Source organism: Fundulus heteroclitus, chromosome 11 (assembly GCF_011125445.2).
Source record: "Fundulus heteroclitus isolate FHET01 chromosome 11, MU-UCD_Fhet_4.1, whole genome shotgun sequence".
NCBI lineage: Eukaryota > Metazoa > Chordata > Actinopteri > Cyprinodontiformes > Fundulidae > Fundulus > Fundulus heteroclitus.
The window spans coordinates 4,161,279-4,179,681 of NC_046371.1; the positions used below are offsets into that span (position 1 = coordinate 4,161,279).

The 18,403-nt window shown below is 35.7% G+C and overlaps 1 protein-coding gene across 1 annotated transcript in view; it reads right to left on the reverse strand.

The window, feature by feature from the left end:
- rsf1b.1 (remodeling and spacing factor 1b, tandem duplicate 1) overlaps positions 1 to 10,673 on the reverse strand; it is a 37,616-nt gene extending 26,943 nt beyond the window's left edge. The window contains exons 1-3 of the mRNA XM_036142758.1: positions 10,479 to 10,673; positions 4,081 to 4,172; positions 2,057 to 2,149 (exon numbers count right to left, since the gene is read on the reverse strand). Of these exons, the coding sequence (XP_035998651.1) occupies positions 2,057 to 2,149; positions 4,081 to 4,172; positions 10,479 to 10,632 (339 nt within the window). The 5' untranslated portion in view covers positions 10,633 to 10,673. The remainder of the gene's footprint in view (positions 1 to 2,056; positions 2,150 to 4,080; positions 4,173 to 10,478) is intronic.
- Between the last annotated feature and the right edge of the window lie 7,730 nt (positions 10,674 to 18,403).

An 18,403-nucleotide genomic window follows, 5' to 3' on the forward strand; every position in this document is an offset into this window, starting at 1 on the left:
CTGCTGCAGGTTCTCCTCCCTGTTAAAGGGGAGTTTTCCTCTCCACTGTCGCTTCATGCATGCTCAGTATGAGGGATTGCTGCAAAGCCATCAACAATGCAGACGACTGTCCACTGTGGCTCTACGCTCTTTCAGGAGGAGTGAATGCTGCTTGGAGAGACTTGATGCAACCTGCTGGGTTTCCTTAGAGAGGAAACTTTCTCACCAACCTGGAGGATCTGATGGAGTCTGACTTTGGAAAGAGCCTTGAGACGACACGTGTTTTGAATTGATACTATATAAATAAAACTAAATTGAATTGAAAAAAGTTAGACGGTTTTAACAAAACTGACTGGAAAAATACATTTTGAGTTTGTTTAAACCAACCAAAGGTACGTTTTGGATTAATTACAGTCCAGTTTTAAATATATTGTACATCTGCATCTCATATCGGGGTATAACTTAAAGTGTATTTAATACATATAGATTCATTCTACAAAGTGATATATTTCAAGTGATTTATCTTCCTGTTCAGTTTGATCATTATGGCCTAGTTTAATTTACACCCTGAAACTCACATTAGCAGAAAATCACAATATTATTTAGGATTTGAAAAAAAAGTTTTGGAAGGAAGAAGTGTGGCAGAAAAAGATGCACAGTGGACAGAAATGTGGCATTCACCGACAATATAAAACTAATGCTCTGAGAGTTTTCAATTCAAGGATATCAATGGAAAGTTCAGTGGAAGGAAGATATAAATAAAATTGAATTTGCTGAAATTCTGCTTTTGTGTCTAAAATCGTCAGTGTGGCGCCGTTCTGAACGTCTGAGACGAATCGTGATGCAGTTTGGCTGCAATTCATCATCTGCGTCGCCAATTTCCGACATTTCCAAAATGAGCGCACATGAGGATAAATGCCGTGAGGACCGCACATTTTCCCCATCAAGTTTTTTTTTTTTTTAATAGATGCCAATTTGGCCGTGGAAAGTGTCGTCGGCATGTTTCAGACCTCATTGAGTGCGTTCGCAAGAGATCCCTGGTGAGTTTTACGAACTAAAAGTTAAACGCAGTTTCTCTTTTTTAGCTTAAACACAAATATACCTGTTATATCATAAAGTCAGGAGGAAAATATAACTAGTGTTGCACCGATACCGATCCAGCACTAAAATGGTGTTATCGGTATCGGCAAGTACCAATAAATAGGCACCGATACCGTTTTAATGTTTGTATGTCACTTGAAAGCAGCTTTCTCTCTCCAGACTAGTATTATAAATGTTATATAAGTTCATGAAAGTTGCACTATTTTGGCATTTGAGAGCCAAAACTCAGGATTTAAAAGACATTATTCAGTTATTAATGTAATTTTACTGTCTGACTGTTGCACTACTATTATACATGTTATAATAAGATAAGCTTTATTGATCTCACATTGCTCAGTAATCAGTAATCATAGGAAGAAGGTGTCAAGTAGGACGAGATGCATCATATATTATATATATATATATATATATATATATATATATATATATATATATATATATATATATATATATATATATATATATATATAGTGTGTCCTCGTTATACCATGGATCGAAAGAAGTAGGTAAGAAAAATAAAAAATAAAAACAAAAAGAAACAAGACAGAGGATGTCTTATGTACATTCACGGTGACTTATACGCGTGTGTATTGACATTTATTTGGGTGTAATAGCAGGAGAAGTCACTTCTTTCAGGATTATTGCGCAGTGTATTAAATAGAATTGCACATTAGTTATTGCATATTGGTTATTACAGTTACAGTTATGTGTATTAAATATAATTATATAATTTTATGAATGTTGCACTATTTTGGCCTTTGAGAGCCAAAAGTTTATTCAACTATTGTCACCCATTCCAGGTAGGTAATAAAACGTTCTACTACCTTAAGTAGTATGCAGTTCTTCATATAAACACACACACATCAATTTAAAACAGATGGTATCGGCCAATACTGCACAGCCAGGTTTCGGGGCCAAAAAAATGGCATCAGTGCAACACTAAATATAACATAACTGTCCATTTATCAGTTCTCACTTTCAGGATCCCCGTCTTGCAGTCCATGGTCAGCTCCTTGTAGCCTTTCTCCTCCAGCTCCCAGGCCCACGTGGTGTTGAACTCCTGGCATATCTGCAACGACGACAGAACAGCGAGCCGACTGAGCGCAGCAATAATGCAGCTGGTGGGAATGAAAACAGTTCAGCGGCTCGGCGTCAAACGCAGACCGGCCGCTAAACCATTAAATGCAGAAGTTTTTAGCAGCAGACACTCAACGGAGAGCCAAAACTGTGCCGTCACTTTATTATTATTATTGCTGCTGTTACTGAAAGATACAAACAATTAGGGCTGGGCAAAATACCGATACTTTAATATAAAATTGGTCATTTTTCAGCAATGTTGCATATTTATCTACAGTGGTTTGTTAAAAAATGTGCCTGAGAGACATTTGGGATAAAGGTTTGATTCAGAGATGCCTTTTTATAATTACTTTATGAAAAGCAGAACATAGAGACAAATATCGTATATCGGCTTTCAGCCTAAAAAAAATTTAGATATTATTTTGGTCCGTATCTCTCAGCACTACAAAAATAATCAAATTAAACTGGACTACAATGACAAAAAACAGCTTAATCGGGAGACATACTAGGTTTTATCCACTTGTAACTTTGAACTATCTCCCAAATTTCCGTTTAATTTTATTATCTAGTAACGTGACCTACAAATCAGAGAAATTGTTATTTTTAGAGCAAAACATGGAGCCAAAAACCGTGTTTAACTGTATTACGTCTCATCATCTCGTATCTTTAAATCGGCTGCATTTTTCATGAATATATTCCAGTTTGCAGCTTTTTTTTTATTATTTAAAAGCGACGAATCTAGCAATTTTTTTACTGTATTGTTCGAGACTTTGGCAACAAGTAGACGCACCGATCGATCTGAGTTTACCGTTTCTTCAGAAAACCGCAGCTGTATAAATGTAGTTTGGATTTAGGTAAAATATTATTTAATACAGTTACATTTTTTTTGTTTTGAGCATATTTAGAGTGTTTTTACTTACTTTCTGTCTTGTCAATATTGATATTCCTCTCTCCTACAATTTACTCTCTTTTCAAGATAGTGTTGTATATATATATATATATATATATATATATATATATATATATATATATATATATATATATATATATATATATATATATATATATATATATATATATATATATATATATATAGTACATTATCTTAACTCGAAATTCTGTTTTTTATTGCGTAGATAACGGTACAGAGAAAGCCTTTAGTACTTAAAGCAAATTTCACACTTTTCTAGACGCCGTAGGAACCCTTCTAAGTCTAATGAACAATATTGTTAAGAACATTTAGGTACAAGTTGCCAGAATCTGCAATAAGCAAGAGGCATAACTCCTGAAATATTCCTGTTGGCTAACTTGTACATGGATGTTTTTTTTTAATACCTAATGGAGCCAGAATAATTGTGATCCCTCCTGAAATAAACCCATATCTGTCCAGTAAATAAAGATTATCCTGATGAGACAAGTTCCATGCAAGCATTTATCCATTAATAACCATCAAGTTTTCATTTTAACAGCCTGGAGTCAAACATCGTGTCAAACTGTGGAGTAATTATGGATTCAGATAATAATGGATCCACTGCATCTAAATAGATTTCTATTCCTCGCCCCTCCTACAAAAGCTTCTGCTTTTGTAGGATCTGGACTTAGATCAGATCAATTTTAAGATCTGTACCCTTTGGATTAGTTAAAAAATGAAATGGGAGTGTTCTACACTGAATTCAGATAATAAAACACGGTTTGTACTTTGTTATGTTTATTAAATTCCTAAAAAAAAAAAAACACCAGCAAATTTCGTGACAAAATGTCAAGATGATAGCAAAAGCATGTCATCATAAAATAAATCAATGTGAAAACCGGCAAACTTTTAAAGCATCAACAGACTTTTGCTCATTTGACAGTCTTGAAAAAACGTTTTTTCCTAGGTCCAGCTGCTCAGATTAAATCTCTAACTCAAAGTGGACCGCTTACCTTCACCAGGTACTTCTCCCATCTGTCTGCCGTCACCGACTTCCCAATCTTCCTCAGCAGCTTGACGTGAAGATCCACCAGCAGCTTTGGGACTGGGGAGACATGAAAAGACGGGTTTTAAACAACCGACTGACTCCTTCTGACTAGGAGAGCGCAGAGTAGGGCTGGACAATAATTCAATAACAATATAAATCAATAGACGTATATCTATGATAGAAAAAAAAAAGGTCAATAAAAAGTTCAATAGAATAAAAGTTTTCCTTCCTTATGCATTCTCGCCATGTAGGTTAATATTACAGTCATTACATCCTCCCAACCAATCACAACGCAGGACCCAGGAAGCTCCGCCACCTTCTAAGAGTTCAAAGAGCATGCGTTCTTTTTTTTTTAATAAAAGTTGCAGTTTTAGTAAAAGGTTGGTTGAATAAAGGGTTGAGTTTGAATTCACTGTTTGTGTCTGTATCTAAAAATAGGTTGCTAAGCAACAGCATAAAATAACCAGGGCTGCACTTAAAATACATGTTTTGAATTTGTTGATAATTATCAATATCAATCAATATGATTTCTATTTTATCAATATGTTTTTTTTCCTATATCGTCCAGCCTTCGTACAGAAATTTAAAAACTGGGCCCATATCAATACCCGATATTAATATTGTGATTTGGCCGATAACCAATATATATATATATATATATATATATATATATATATATATATATATATATATATATATATATATATATATATATATATATATATATATATATATATATATATATATATATAGCAATATAGGATGGATGGATGGATGGATGGATGTTACTGGAGCCCACACATAACATGTAATTAAGACCTTGAAAGAACCCAGTACATATATTAAAAAGTGTTATTTAAGATAAGATAACATTAGCTAATCCTTTTTTTATCCCACGACGGGGAAATTTATAGGATTAAAGCAACAGGCAGATGCACACAACACAGACAAAATCACATAAGGATTGAAATATATAAGAGGTGGATTAGCGAAAAAACACTGAACATAACATTATTATTATTATTATTATTATTATTTAATTGTAATAATAAAATAAAAACCACAAAACCCAAAAGGTCAACAGTTTCATGATACATCAAGCTTAGGGACTGGCTAATATACAGCAGGTCAAAAAAGGCCATATTTTGGCTGCAGTGCTTGCTGTTCTCTTATGAAGAAAAGATCAACTAGTGCACTAAATTCAATAGATGGGTTGAAAATATCCAGTATAAAATAAGTGCTACAAATGTTACAACACTTTTGTTCATATGGCAGCAGAACATTAAAATAAAAGTGCTCTTTACACTACTTTTGAATTCATTCTTGGAGATTGTAAATACAATGCGATTAATCGCGATTAATCAGGGCGATTAATCGCGATTAAATATTTTAATCGTTGCCCAGCCCTAATATATTATATATATATATATATATATATATATATATATATATATATATATATATATATATATATATATATATATATATAGATAGAGCTACCTTTAAATGGACAAAAGTAATCGGAATAAAGGGCCAATCGGAATAAAAATGTGTCATTTAAACATGGAATACTGTGATCGGGTTAAGCTCAATCGGAGTTAAATTGTAATCCGAATAAGAGACGGATGGTTTATGCCGATTGATAATCTGATCATAATGCTCCTAAACATTTGTCGCGGTTAATCAAATGATCCGAGGTCCTCTATTCATAAAATTAATCGAGGAAAAAAGATCAGCCACGAATCTTCGTAACACTGTTTATTTATTTGTTCCGGCCAGGCGGCTAACGCTAATGGTAGCCTAGCCCGCTAATAAATGGACGCCAAGTGTGGAAGTCTGCTATGGAGACAACGGGCAAAAAGCTGCGCAGAGAAAGAGACCTAAAGTTTTAAAGCTGTAGGGAGACTTTAAATTTACCAGAAAAGAAAACTGTGCAGCTGCCTGGTATCGACTCATAGACGCCTCATTACAGGGAGCAGCGCATCCTGTGTCGCCGCCATCTTGGATGGGTCTCTCCTACTCTAGGCTGGCATAGCAGCCAATGGGAGTAAAAGCAGAGGGAACAACTTTACCCGTATTTTCTGCAGCTTATGGTTACAATAACCGGGGAATAATTAATGAAAGTAGATCACATGGTACAGCTCATCATTTTGACTGAGATTGGGTCTGAAGATGAGTTTTTACTTGATGAGAGCAACGCAGAAACCAAACAGATGGACCATAATTTTATGCTTATTGATTTGTTAACTCTGTATTTCACAAACTAAGGCGGAATCACGTTGTCAAATTAAGTACAATGGAGTTGGAAATGTTAAAGAACACCTTTCTGAACTTTAAAAAAAAAAAAAAAAAACGGTATTCATGCACAGCACGCAAAAATATGAAGAAATTATTGTTGGTGTGTAGAAAAGGCTCAAGATTATACATGAGAGAGTGAAATAAATTTAAGCAAACCAACTTGTTTCTTTATTAAAATATGAAATGTATTAATTTATATATTTATCAATATGTAATACAACATCTCTCTTTATTTAGGCGCAAAAAACAAAGTATTTCAGCATGAATGCACGTATTTATTTACACATTTAATAATATGCCATACCACATGCCTGTCTTTATTAAATAATATAAAAAAGTATTTCAGTTCAATGTTAATTTGCTATATATCTGTTAAAGACCATACATTTATACAAAGGTCCAAATGGCGTGGCTCTGCGTCGGGACGCCCTACACCTCAATTTGGTGGCAAAAATTAACGTAAATTACTTCTCTGTTTAATCGTAAAGCTATTAGAGGCTAATAGTAATTAACTAGGGTTGCAATAATTAGTCGACATCATCAATGTCGATAATGAAAATTTGTCAATGCAAAAAGTAATGCGTCGACGCATCGTTTAAAGATATATAAGCATTGTTGTGGCCTCAATATTTAACTTTTAGTAGTAGACAGTTTAAATCACATGCAGTTCACTAAGGCTGCAGCAGAGGGCGGTATAGCGTCAGTTCTCACTGAGCAAAGAGCCTCCATGTCACATGACCTTATCACATGACTGCGGCTCCGAGAAACTGAAGTGTTTTGTAAATTATACTTTCTTTGATACAAAATGAACTTTTAGGTTGATTTTAGGCGAGAATGTGGCTGTAAAACTGAAATATCTTCTCTGTTTATCCAGACGTGGCTTAGTAGTGAAACATGGGCGGATCTAGACGGGGGCCAACAGGGGCCGGCGCCCCTGTAGAACTGCTCAGGGCCCCCCGTTATGGTCTCTGTCCTGAAGACATAATACTGAATCAGTTTCTCATGATGATATGTGCTGGAACAGAAATCCTAACTGGTTGAGATTAAGGTGATGCAACATGACGGGATAGTTTTATTTAACTTTACTAGAGCGATGAAGTTTATTTGGAAATTAATAATTCGCTCGTTTTTTAATATTGATGCTGAAAATATTGCCAGATTAAAAGAGAACAAGCCAGACAGCAAACATGTTAATATTCTCCTCTTTTTTACACTATAGTTTAAAAATGTGTAAACATTAAGCAACGTTAAAAGCTTGAAGGTTGAAAGATTAGTTTTAAACACATTTTTACAGTAAAAAAAAAATTTTCACTTTGATAGAAATATTAAAAATAAACCAAGTCAGTTAAATTTCTATTTAGTATTTAATGAAGGATCTTTTATAAAGCTGATAAATAAAAGATAATGACAACAAGAGGCGTTCAAAGGTGTGTAGACAAGAACAGGTGAGTCAAAATATTTTTTACAAGCAACTGAAGTGATGATGATCATACAGAAAATAATTGTGATTAGTCCACTTATCAATTAGTTGACTATAAAAATAATTGTTATTTGCAGCCCTACATGTGAAACTGCTTATGTGCTGACAGAGCAGAAAACAGTAGGAACATGTAGCTGCTGCTGGAGTTGATCACTGGAAAAAATATTAAATTAGCAGATATTTCTATAAATGAGGGCTGAATTGTTTCCCGCTTATTGGTTTCTCCCTAATTAAAAAAAGTTAAATTTAATTTTGTCCTTTTTATCTGCAGCCCTTGATCGGACAGAGGCCAGCTTCTTCAAAAAGTATCAAGAATTTTCCTCAGAATTGAGTTTGAAGTTTTAGCATCATGTCAACCCTGACGTGGTGGAGATGTGAAGATCACTATAAATTATGGACGAAAATCACTGAAAATAGACCAGAAACAAGCTGCAAGCAGACAAACTCACTGCATGTTGAGTTTATACCAGTTTAAACAGAAATATATTAACAGTTAAGATTATTTTGTGGTATTTTTCCCTGGAAAAAGTATGGAATTATATTAGAAAATAGGTTGTTTTTAATAACAGGATCTACCAGCAAACTGTAGCAACAACACGCAGAGTTAAAAACCCTGATCAATGTTAACAGTTAAAATAAAGATGATGTTAATTACTTGATAAACATTTTGGGCAAAAATTAAATTAAGAAGCCATGAGAAGCAAACCCCCTCGGTTAACTAAATAAGAAATATAATGAATGAATATGTACACCCCCCGCCAATGTAAAGGTTTAATTAATTTTAAGTTCAAAAGAATTTATTGGACTTAGAAGATTTGAAGAGGAATGAATATGCTGTAATAAAAATATCAAATAATGTTAATAGTAACAATTATACCCATTATTATAATCTATAACAATTAGACAATAAAAAAATATGTAAATATTTCAACTGTAATATGATTATGGTACTCTTTATGGAGTGGTAACTATCTAAATAAAAAATAAATAAATCGAAAATTAACAATTATTTAAAAAAATTGCATGAAATGTTACCAAGTTATCTAGAAATTACAATTACAATGTTTACTATATTCATAACATCACAAAAACACCTTTATTTAAAGATAACTTTTTTATTATGAACATATTTGATTTGTCTTTATTATTATTATTATTATTATTATTATTATTAATACTTTGAGATCTACTAGTAAAATAGTAAATCTACATTTTTTAAAGGGCATGTTTTTAAAAATTAATGCACCTTTTCTAAGCAAACTAATGCATCTTAAGTCCTGACGGCGACGTGTGCACAACAGAACAAAAATGTTTTAAGACGTGAATCAGGTAAAAGTTATAAACTATTTCACCCAAATCATTTTTCTTTGACCAAAGCAACTGAAAGAAGCGCAAAGAACAACGACTGCAGGCAAATTAAAACCTTAAACATCAAACAAGACAGAAATAAAACACTCCAAATGCTTTCAACATCATCATCATCTATATTGTCTGGCATAGCTATGGCAGCCACAGCACCACTCTGCTTTCCGTGAGGCTGGAAATCCCAAACAGGTGGAATTAAATATGCAGATGCTTGATCTGCAAAATCCAAAAATTTAAATAAAAAGTAGCTCCTTGGTGTGGAAATAAACTCAGATTAAGACAATGGACACATCAGCTGAGAGAAAAAGCATCATTCCGGGTCTATTTAGGGGTTTTCTTTAAGATTAACGCGATAAAATACAGGTTCCCACGGTCCACAAGGTGACCACGTCAATGTTAATGAGGCAGAAATTAAACCCCAATCAGCAGCACTTCTAACCGGAAGCGCACGACAAAAGCATCAAGTTAGCCGCAATAAGCTCCGGAAGACAAATTACCGACATTCTAAACTACTTAAAAAACAAGCGTTAAAAGTAGATAAACAGACCCTGTAAAGTTAATTATCTTAAATAGCACAGATAATTGTTCAGGTTTCATGTAAAAAAACAACAACAAAGAGACCGTTAAACAGTTTACTTTGATATTTAAACGTCGTCTTATTTTGACAGCTTCGACCGGAAGTCATCCCGCTTGCGGCTAGCTTAGCCTCGGCTCATCTCTGTCCACTACCTGAGAATATGTATAACTGTAAATAAAGTGCATAATCTCACATCCTTGTCACACGCCGACGGGCTCGCCGGCAGCTCGCGGGGTTCCACGGCTCGTGGCGTGAACTCCCATCACGCCCACGGACAGTCTTTTCTCCGCACGTTTGCGCTTGTGTTGTTGCACGAGAAGCAAGATAAAGGCTGAGAGGGGGGGTGGAAGAAAAATTTAAGCCCAATTCAAAAGCTAAAAAGTGACAGAAAACATCGAACAAATCGAGACGTTTGCGTTTCGACCGGCGTCTAAATGTGCGGAGAGACGTTTAAAGCCTCGAAGAGACGCGTGGGGGTAGGCGGGTGACTCGTGTTTGAGTAAACACGAAGGTTAGAAAAAAATCCACACAATAACAGCTAACGTTAGCACCTAGCACGTTAGCACAGTCCCATCATCATTAATGCAAGGCTGGAGCCTCTGCGCGTCCTCCCAGCCTCCCGCTGCGCGCTTTCCCGCCCTACCTGAGGATGTGTCCTGCAGGTACCGCTCCAGCTGGGGGAAGGTGAGCTCCGGCAGGTCCAGCAGGGCTCCGTACCGCTCCAGGAACGAGCAGACCACGGCGTAATTTGGACACAAACCGGGGGGAGAACTCGCTGTTGCCGCCGAAGCAGCCATCTTTTTCCACACCAGTGTCAAGCCCCAGTGGCGAGGGGGCGACACCGTTTCCGTTGGTCCTACAAAATAAAACAACACCGGAACAAGCCGGGGTGGATAAAAAAACAACACAACCGAGCGTTTTTTTTTTAGATTTCAGTGACTTGACGACTATACTGAATTTTATCTGCCTAAAAATGTAAAATACATTTTAATGCTTCCTCTTGGATTACGAGGTTATTTCTAACCATTCATTTAGTGTTGTTGTGACGTCAGGACTTGATCAGATTAAAAGTGGCAACATTTATTTAACGAGTATATATATATATGTATATGTAGAGAGAGATGGAGATAGATAGATATAGATAGATAGATAGATATATAGATAGATAGATAGATAGATAGCATATTAAAATGTCCACATAGGCTTTACACTTTTATAAATTAAAAGATAAAGATATGCAATTAATATGCGTTTAATCTCAAGATAACTGTTGACATTGTGCGATTAATTGCGATTACAATTTGTAATCATTTGACAGCACTAATATATATATATATATATATATATATATATATATATATATATATATATATATATATATATATATATATATATATATATACATCCATTTTCCGAACCGCTTTATCCCTCATGGGGTCGCAGGGGTTGCTGGTGCCTATCTCCAGCATTTATATATATATATATATATATATATATATATATATATATATATATATATATTGTGTGTTAGCTCATTTCTTCTGTGCTACATTCTATGATATGTTGTTCATTATGCAGAAATTGTTTTTATATTGTTCACAGTTTACTGTGTGGGGTTATGAATAGATGGAAAAGTAAGTAAATCAATAATCAACTATTGTAGTAAATGCAGTAACTCTGAGATGGTTATATAAAAAGAAATAGAGATAGATAAAAACAATTTCTGCATATCCATATATTACATGTTTAAGTAACATCATCAGATTTCAATTATGTCTTAAATATAAGTACATGTAGAAAACCTTGGAAGCATGAATGTTTTCTAATCAGGAATCGAGATTCAGGAATCCAGAAATAGATAAAAATTAGGAATATATTAACATAAATAATAATAAAGTGAGAGACGTCTTCAAAATTATCCACAGTTGCTATCCAGTTAAATCATTTTTGATGAAAGGATATAAAAGGGACTTGGACCCTGAGTGTAATTTCTATTTTGGGATTCCTATATACCAAAATATTTTGGAGGAATATGACCATTTGTTTTTCATCAAAAGAATATAAATATTACTTTAAGAGATAAGAATATTCTACTAGGAATGGGGAAATGTCTATATGTTAACTTTTTTATTATTCATGGTAAATATCACATTCACACTTCTAAATATTTACATCAAAAGCCTAATTTCCAGATTTGATTGTCTTTTATTAATATCTATATAGAATCCTTGAAATTAAGTTCAAATGCTAAAGCCATTCAAATTCTAACTGCCTTAAAAACTTCAGCCCTTGAGCAGCAGTCTGATTTTGTAAAATACTTGTTCTATGTTCTGTAATGCCCTTGGATATTGTATTTGTGTGTATCCATGTTCTAAGCTATCATGTATGTTCTTTGTTTGCAATAAAAAAAAGAATATAACACAAAACTTGCATAAAAAGTAAACAGATCAATAATCAACTGTTGTAGTAAATGCAGTGACACTGAGACGGTTATGTACAAAGAGATTGAGCACAAACATTTGTTGCACATCCATAAATTACATGTTTGTAATTAATCAGAGTAAAATGATCAGATTTCAATTACATCTTAAATAGAAGTAAATGTAGAAAACCTGAAAAACACACTATAAAATTAATCTGTGCATGTAGGAGCCAGAGTTTGATATAGACCTTCAAATATTCTCTAAATACATTCTTAAAGCTTTATGTCTTGCAGTCCTTTCAACAACTAATGGCACAAAGTGCAACAAGAATACGCAGAACATTCACTGCAAATGGTAAAAATTGGACATAATATGTTTAAACCATAATTTATGTGTAAATCAGAATCAAAAACTTGGTACATAACAGCAGAGCTGCGTTTCAGATGAAGCTTTAACATTTTTGGCCACTTGAGGGCAGCAACAGGTCAAGAGATTTATATTTTTACACTAGAATAAACTTTTATAGTTTGAATTTACCTGATATATTAATATATTTCTTATATTAATCTGTATTAATATCTGTATTTAGTGCTGGACTGATTTAGTGTTGTCTAGCTCAGGTGGTTGATGCAGATGGAGACTTTTTTTTTTTAAATAAATGTACAATTATTACCAGCATATAAAAATCTTAATGTAAAAACAAAAAATAAACAAGGTAAATGTCTATTTAATAACCAAGATTTCTGCACTGGCTTTAATGTTTTAGTAGACAGGGTCACATTTAACCAGCACCTTTTACTGTCTTTGCTCAGAAAAAAAAAAAAAACGTTTTCTCTCAAAAGAATCTTGAAGCCTTTTATTTTAATACGAAAAACATGCAGAAAACCTTAGATCTACTTACACATTGATTGAGATATATATATATATATATATATATATATATATATATATATATATATATATATATATATATATATATATATATATATATATATATATATGTGTGTGTGTGTGTGTGTGTGTGTGTGTGTGAAAATTTGAACATTAGAGTTAAAATCTGTAATATTTTATTTGGATTATCCTAGATTAACTATAGACCCAAACCGAGGGCAAGAACCTTTTTTTTTTTGGATTTTGAATGAGTTTCTTTATTTGGGAATAAATAAATAAAAAATCAAAATAATCAATAAATTGGACAAAACAAAGACAAATGAATCATCTAATGTGCATTATTGCAGCATGACCTTCAATTTTCTGGGATTTAGAGTTTTATCTTTTTCAGAAAATGGCCCAAATTCTTTTTTCCCCATTTCTATCCTCAACTTAAAATATATCCAGACTTAGAAAATGCTAAAATCAAAACACTTTTCAGTGATTTCCCAGACAGTGCGGCTTTGTGAGTAATGCTGCAGACCACCTCCATCCCTGTAGGACCACAGCAGACCCATCTTCTGATGTCTACTTCCAGCAGGATGATCACAAAGCTCAAATCATCTCCAGCTAGTTTCTAAAACATGCAGACGAGTTCACTTTAGCCCAATGTTCTGCAGAGTCCACCAGAGCACCTTTGGGCTGTGGTGGCACAGGTGGTTCTCCTGGTGCATGTGCAGCTGCTGCCTGATAATGTCAATATGGACCAACATCTCTGGAGAATGTTTCCTGCACCTCCTTGGAGTTATGGCACGAAGGACTAAAGCAGTTCTGCAGGAAAGAGCTGAACCCAATCGGGTTCTGACGACGTCTGCCTGATAAATTAAACCCTCAGGTGAGCTGTAGGTGCGCCCCGGGGAGTCTTCATGGAGGGACGTACCTGGAAAACCTTAAACATTTATCTTTAATCTTACCAAATAAAACGGGATGCAAAACTGACATGAGCCTCTAAAAAAAATCTGATTAATCTTTATAAAAACACACATACAGGTTTAATTTATATTAAAAAACAATTTCCTTCAAGGCTTCATAGTAAATAATTTTTTTTACAAGAAAGACCTCGACAGAGTTCTTTAAATATCTTGGAGGATAAAAACAAGACTTATCACTTAAACCAGGGGTGTCAAACTCATTTCTGTATTGGGTCACTTTGGCATCATAAAGTCATTAAAAGGGGCGGTTACATCTGTATAATAACAATTTTGATTTCATAATAATGATAATTGAACTTTATTGATCTCACAATGGAGAAATTCACTTCTGCATCTTAACCCATCCCCATTGGGGAGCAGTGGGCTGCCACTGTGCGGCGCCTAGGGAGCAATCTGGGGATAAGGGTCTTGCTCAGGGACCCAGAGTGCAGGCAGTGGGGATCGAACCGGGTACTTGCATCCTTCTCTCAGTTTAAGCGCGCTGCTCTGACCACGACTCACTCCTAAAAGATGTTCCCTGACCGGGAATCGAACCCGGGCCGCGGCGGTGAGAGCGCCGAATCCTAACCACTAGACCACCAGGGATGACGTCAGACGACAATTTAATTTCAGTTCACATAGTTAGGCCAGTTTATCTGCAAAAAAATAGTTGATATTGGGGTGAGTTACACTTTAAACTCATCATTCTGCATCTCTTCTTCTCTTTTTGGACATTTATGGGTTGTTTTAATGTGTTGTGGGAAAACCTGACATCTAGTGGCAGGATGCTGTAACTACACAATAAAAAACCATCATTCACTACAGTAAGCAGTTTTAGCTACTTTATACACTTTAAAAGGATATATGTCTACACTTTATGACATGATACGCCTTTTTTTGGTTCTTGAGGGCCGGGTTTGACACGTGTGACTTAACAGGGACTGTTTACATGATCTTTTGTTATCTGCTTCAGTCTCCTTATCTGGATGATTTAAAAGCCTTCATAAATAAATATATTATTTGTGGTGAAAATCCGATGGAGAGTTTGTATAAAAATAGAACCAAAACATATTTTATCATCTTTGTATCTAAACATAATTTCCTGTTTTACATTATTTAGGCCAAGTTCTTAAAACCCTGTGTTGACACGCTGTCCAGGACCCTGGGGGGTGAAGTCTGGACCAGAAAGATCAGATCCTTTTGGTTCGGTTTCCTCTTCCTGGATAAAGACGTGTTCTTTGTAGACAATTTCAGCCGAACCGAATAAAACCAGGACAAAGAGTTAGATTCTTGGGTGTTTTCATTTAAGCTATCTTTATTTCACATTTATTTGTACACAATAAATACAGTCAAACATCCACTGGTGTGTAAATCTGAAGCTCCGCAGAGCCGACATGAAACGTGGGAATTTAATCAGCCAAGTTGAGCTCGGGCCCGGGCGTTAAATCCGGAACCAGCAGCAGGTTTTAAAACAACGTCTCTGATGGGAACGAGACTTCAGTCTGACTCTCTTAATACAAACAGGGTAAACGCAAACTTCAAAAATGAGTTTGATGTCATTCAGATCTCAAGGAGATCAACGAGAACACAGCAACGAGGCTGACACATATCCCTCTCGTCTAATTCATCTACACTTTAATAAAAGGCTCTTTATTTCTGAATCTAATAAAACAGAGAAAATGCTAATATTGTTTTTTTTTTTATTATTATATACAGATATCCATCTCCATGTTTTCTGTAAACTATTCGTGTTTCAAAAACAGAAGCTGTGAAGACACTACGGTGGCTATTCAAGGCTAAATAACAGAGCCGATAAAATAAAACACATTTATACGATTACAGCCGGTAAACAAACCTCAAACATGGACAAATACTGAAAGAAGACATGAAAAAGTGCTTCACTATGAAACAGGGCAGCTAGCAGCTCCAGGTGGTTTCCTCCTTAAAGGCGAGAGGCGAGTAGAAAAGCGACACCGAACCAAACGCTCGGCCGTTTCTGACAACAGATTACATAAAAAAAAAAACATTTTCCTGACGCAAATTTCCAGAGTTTTCGTTCCTAAATATCCTTTTCCAAAGAAACTTAAAATACCAACGTTCCCCATTTACTCATGGAAGATTTTTATTTTATTCGTGGGGCTTTAAAGAAAAAAAAAAGAGGAACTGGAAGAAAAGAAAGGACACAAGGAAGGAAGGAAACTATTTAGAGAATAAAGTCTGGAAATATTAAGATTTTCCCCACCTGGAAAACACTGAAATAAAACTCCAGACTGCGTTAAAAACCCTGAATGCCATAAAAACCTCAAACTCTGAACACAAAATCAGCTAAAAGTTTGTAGTGTGTACGCGACGGCCTTCCTTAAACCGTTTCTCAGCTAAACCGACGAGAAAAGAGTGAAAAAAAAAAACAACAACAAGCAGGAAGTCATTTAAAACAGTTTACACCGAGAAAAACAAACAGAATTGCCACTTTTCCCGTATTTGTGTGGCCGTTTTCAGGCGGGGAGGAATCAGGTTTTAGTTCTCGCTGCGAGGCGTAAAGCTGGAAACTTTACGAATTGTCCGGTTTGGATCAAACTAAAGACCCGAACCGGATCGTTTCCCCCGGGATCGCTCCGGTCAAACGGTGAAAAATTAGAATCTGCGTCAGAATGCATCAAAACTAAAAACTCTCAACTGCTTTTCGTCTCTAAAGGCAACATCAGAAAATTTAATGCACTTAAAATATAATAATATTAATAATAATAAAAAAAGACAGGTAAAGGGACATTTGCTTTGACGCATAAATCCCTTCATTTTCTGATGGATTCAGAACTGCAGCCTCTAACGAAGAAGCTGAAGAATATTTTTTATTTTATTTTATTTATAATAATGATGAGAAACATCCTTTTTGGGTCAAAACTGGAATCGTCACGGACCAAAAAAAAATTGGCATCGGCCATGAAAAACATGATCTAGACGTAAATCAAAGAGTGAAAAGAACTGAAAAGCATAAATTATGACTAATAATGAGGAAACGCGATCTGTGGGAGGTTCTTTTTGGAAGTGGGTCTCATTATCTGAGCTTCCCTGCGCGTCTCGGCGGTCATCAACCTGCGGACCGACGTCCATGAAGCCGATGAGGCTCCTCAGCGGTAAACAAAAGTCATTAACTGGTTTAGAAAATGAAAGGAATCACATAACGAGAGCAGCTCCAATTACAACAGGAGAAGAAGAACTCGTTTTTTTTTTTTTTACTGTTCCACATTTCAGCTGCAGCGTGATTTACAAGAGAAACCAAGAGATGAAGCGGATAATTGTGACCCGGATGGAAAAAAACAAATGATGTGAATCTGAAAAGTGAGCCGTGAATTTGTATTCAGCCTCCATATGTCTGATCAAAATCAAATCCAGTTCCTCCAATTACCATCAGAAGTCACCTTATTGGTAGATGGAGCCCACCAGTGCGTGATCAGAGGTTTGTTAGAAGACATTAGAGGACCAACAGCGTCATGGAGACCAAAGGAACCCAGCAGACGGGTCAGGGAGGAGGTTCTGGTCCAGTTTACAGCAGGATCTGGTTCTGCAGAACCTCCCAGAGCTCTGATCCATCCATCATCTGGACCTGGTGAGAGGATGGACCTCCTGCAGACCTACCAGGATGACTGTGTCCCTAAATGAGCACACGGAAGACGATGATCTGACGAGATCAGATTTATGTGCTAGAACGGCCTAGTCAAAGTACAGACCACAATCCAGGTTAGAACCCAAACCAACGCTTGATAACGGCCAATCCATCCAATCTGACTGAGCTCGGGTCGAAGATTTCTCTCTCTGAGCCACAAGTTTGGTGGAAACATTAAAACACGTTTGGTGCATCTGCAGTGAAACGAGTTTTGACTCCAGGGGGCTGAATACGAATGCAGGCCACACTTTTGGGATTTTTATTTACAACAACAACAAGAACAACAAGCAGAAAGCCATTCATGACCTTCTGAGTCAGGTTGATGCACCGCGTTGTGTTGGTCTATCGCATAAAATCCCAGCGACACACATTGAAGCGTCTGGTTTCAACGTGGAAAAGTTGCAGGGGTGCGTTTGATCTCGCAGGCTGGGACAGAAAGCTCCTGACCAGCGTCTGAATACTTGCTGACAAACTTCAGATCAAAGAAGAACCTTTAACTCTCATTAAACCTCGTTAAACTAACTCGTGCTCCTCGAGGACGTAGCCCCGCTGCGAGCTTCTCGGTGGTGTAAAGAACGGACGGCGGCTCTGTGGGAGTTTTCAACTTTAAAAATCAGCAAACAGTTCTGGTAAGATGTCT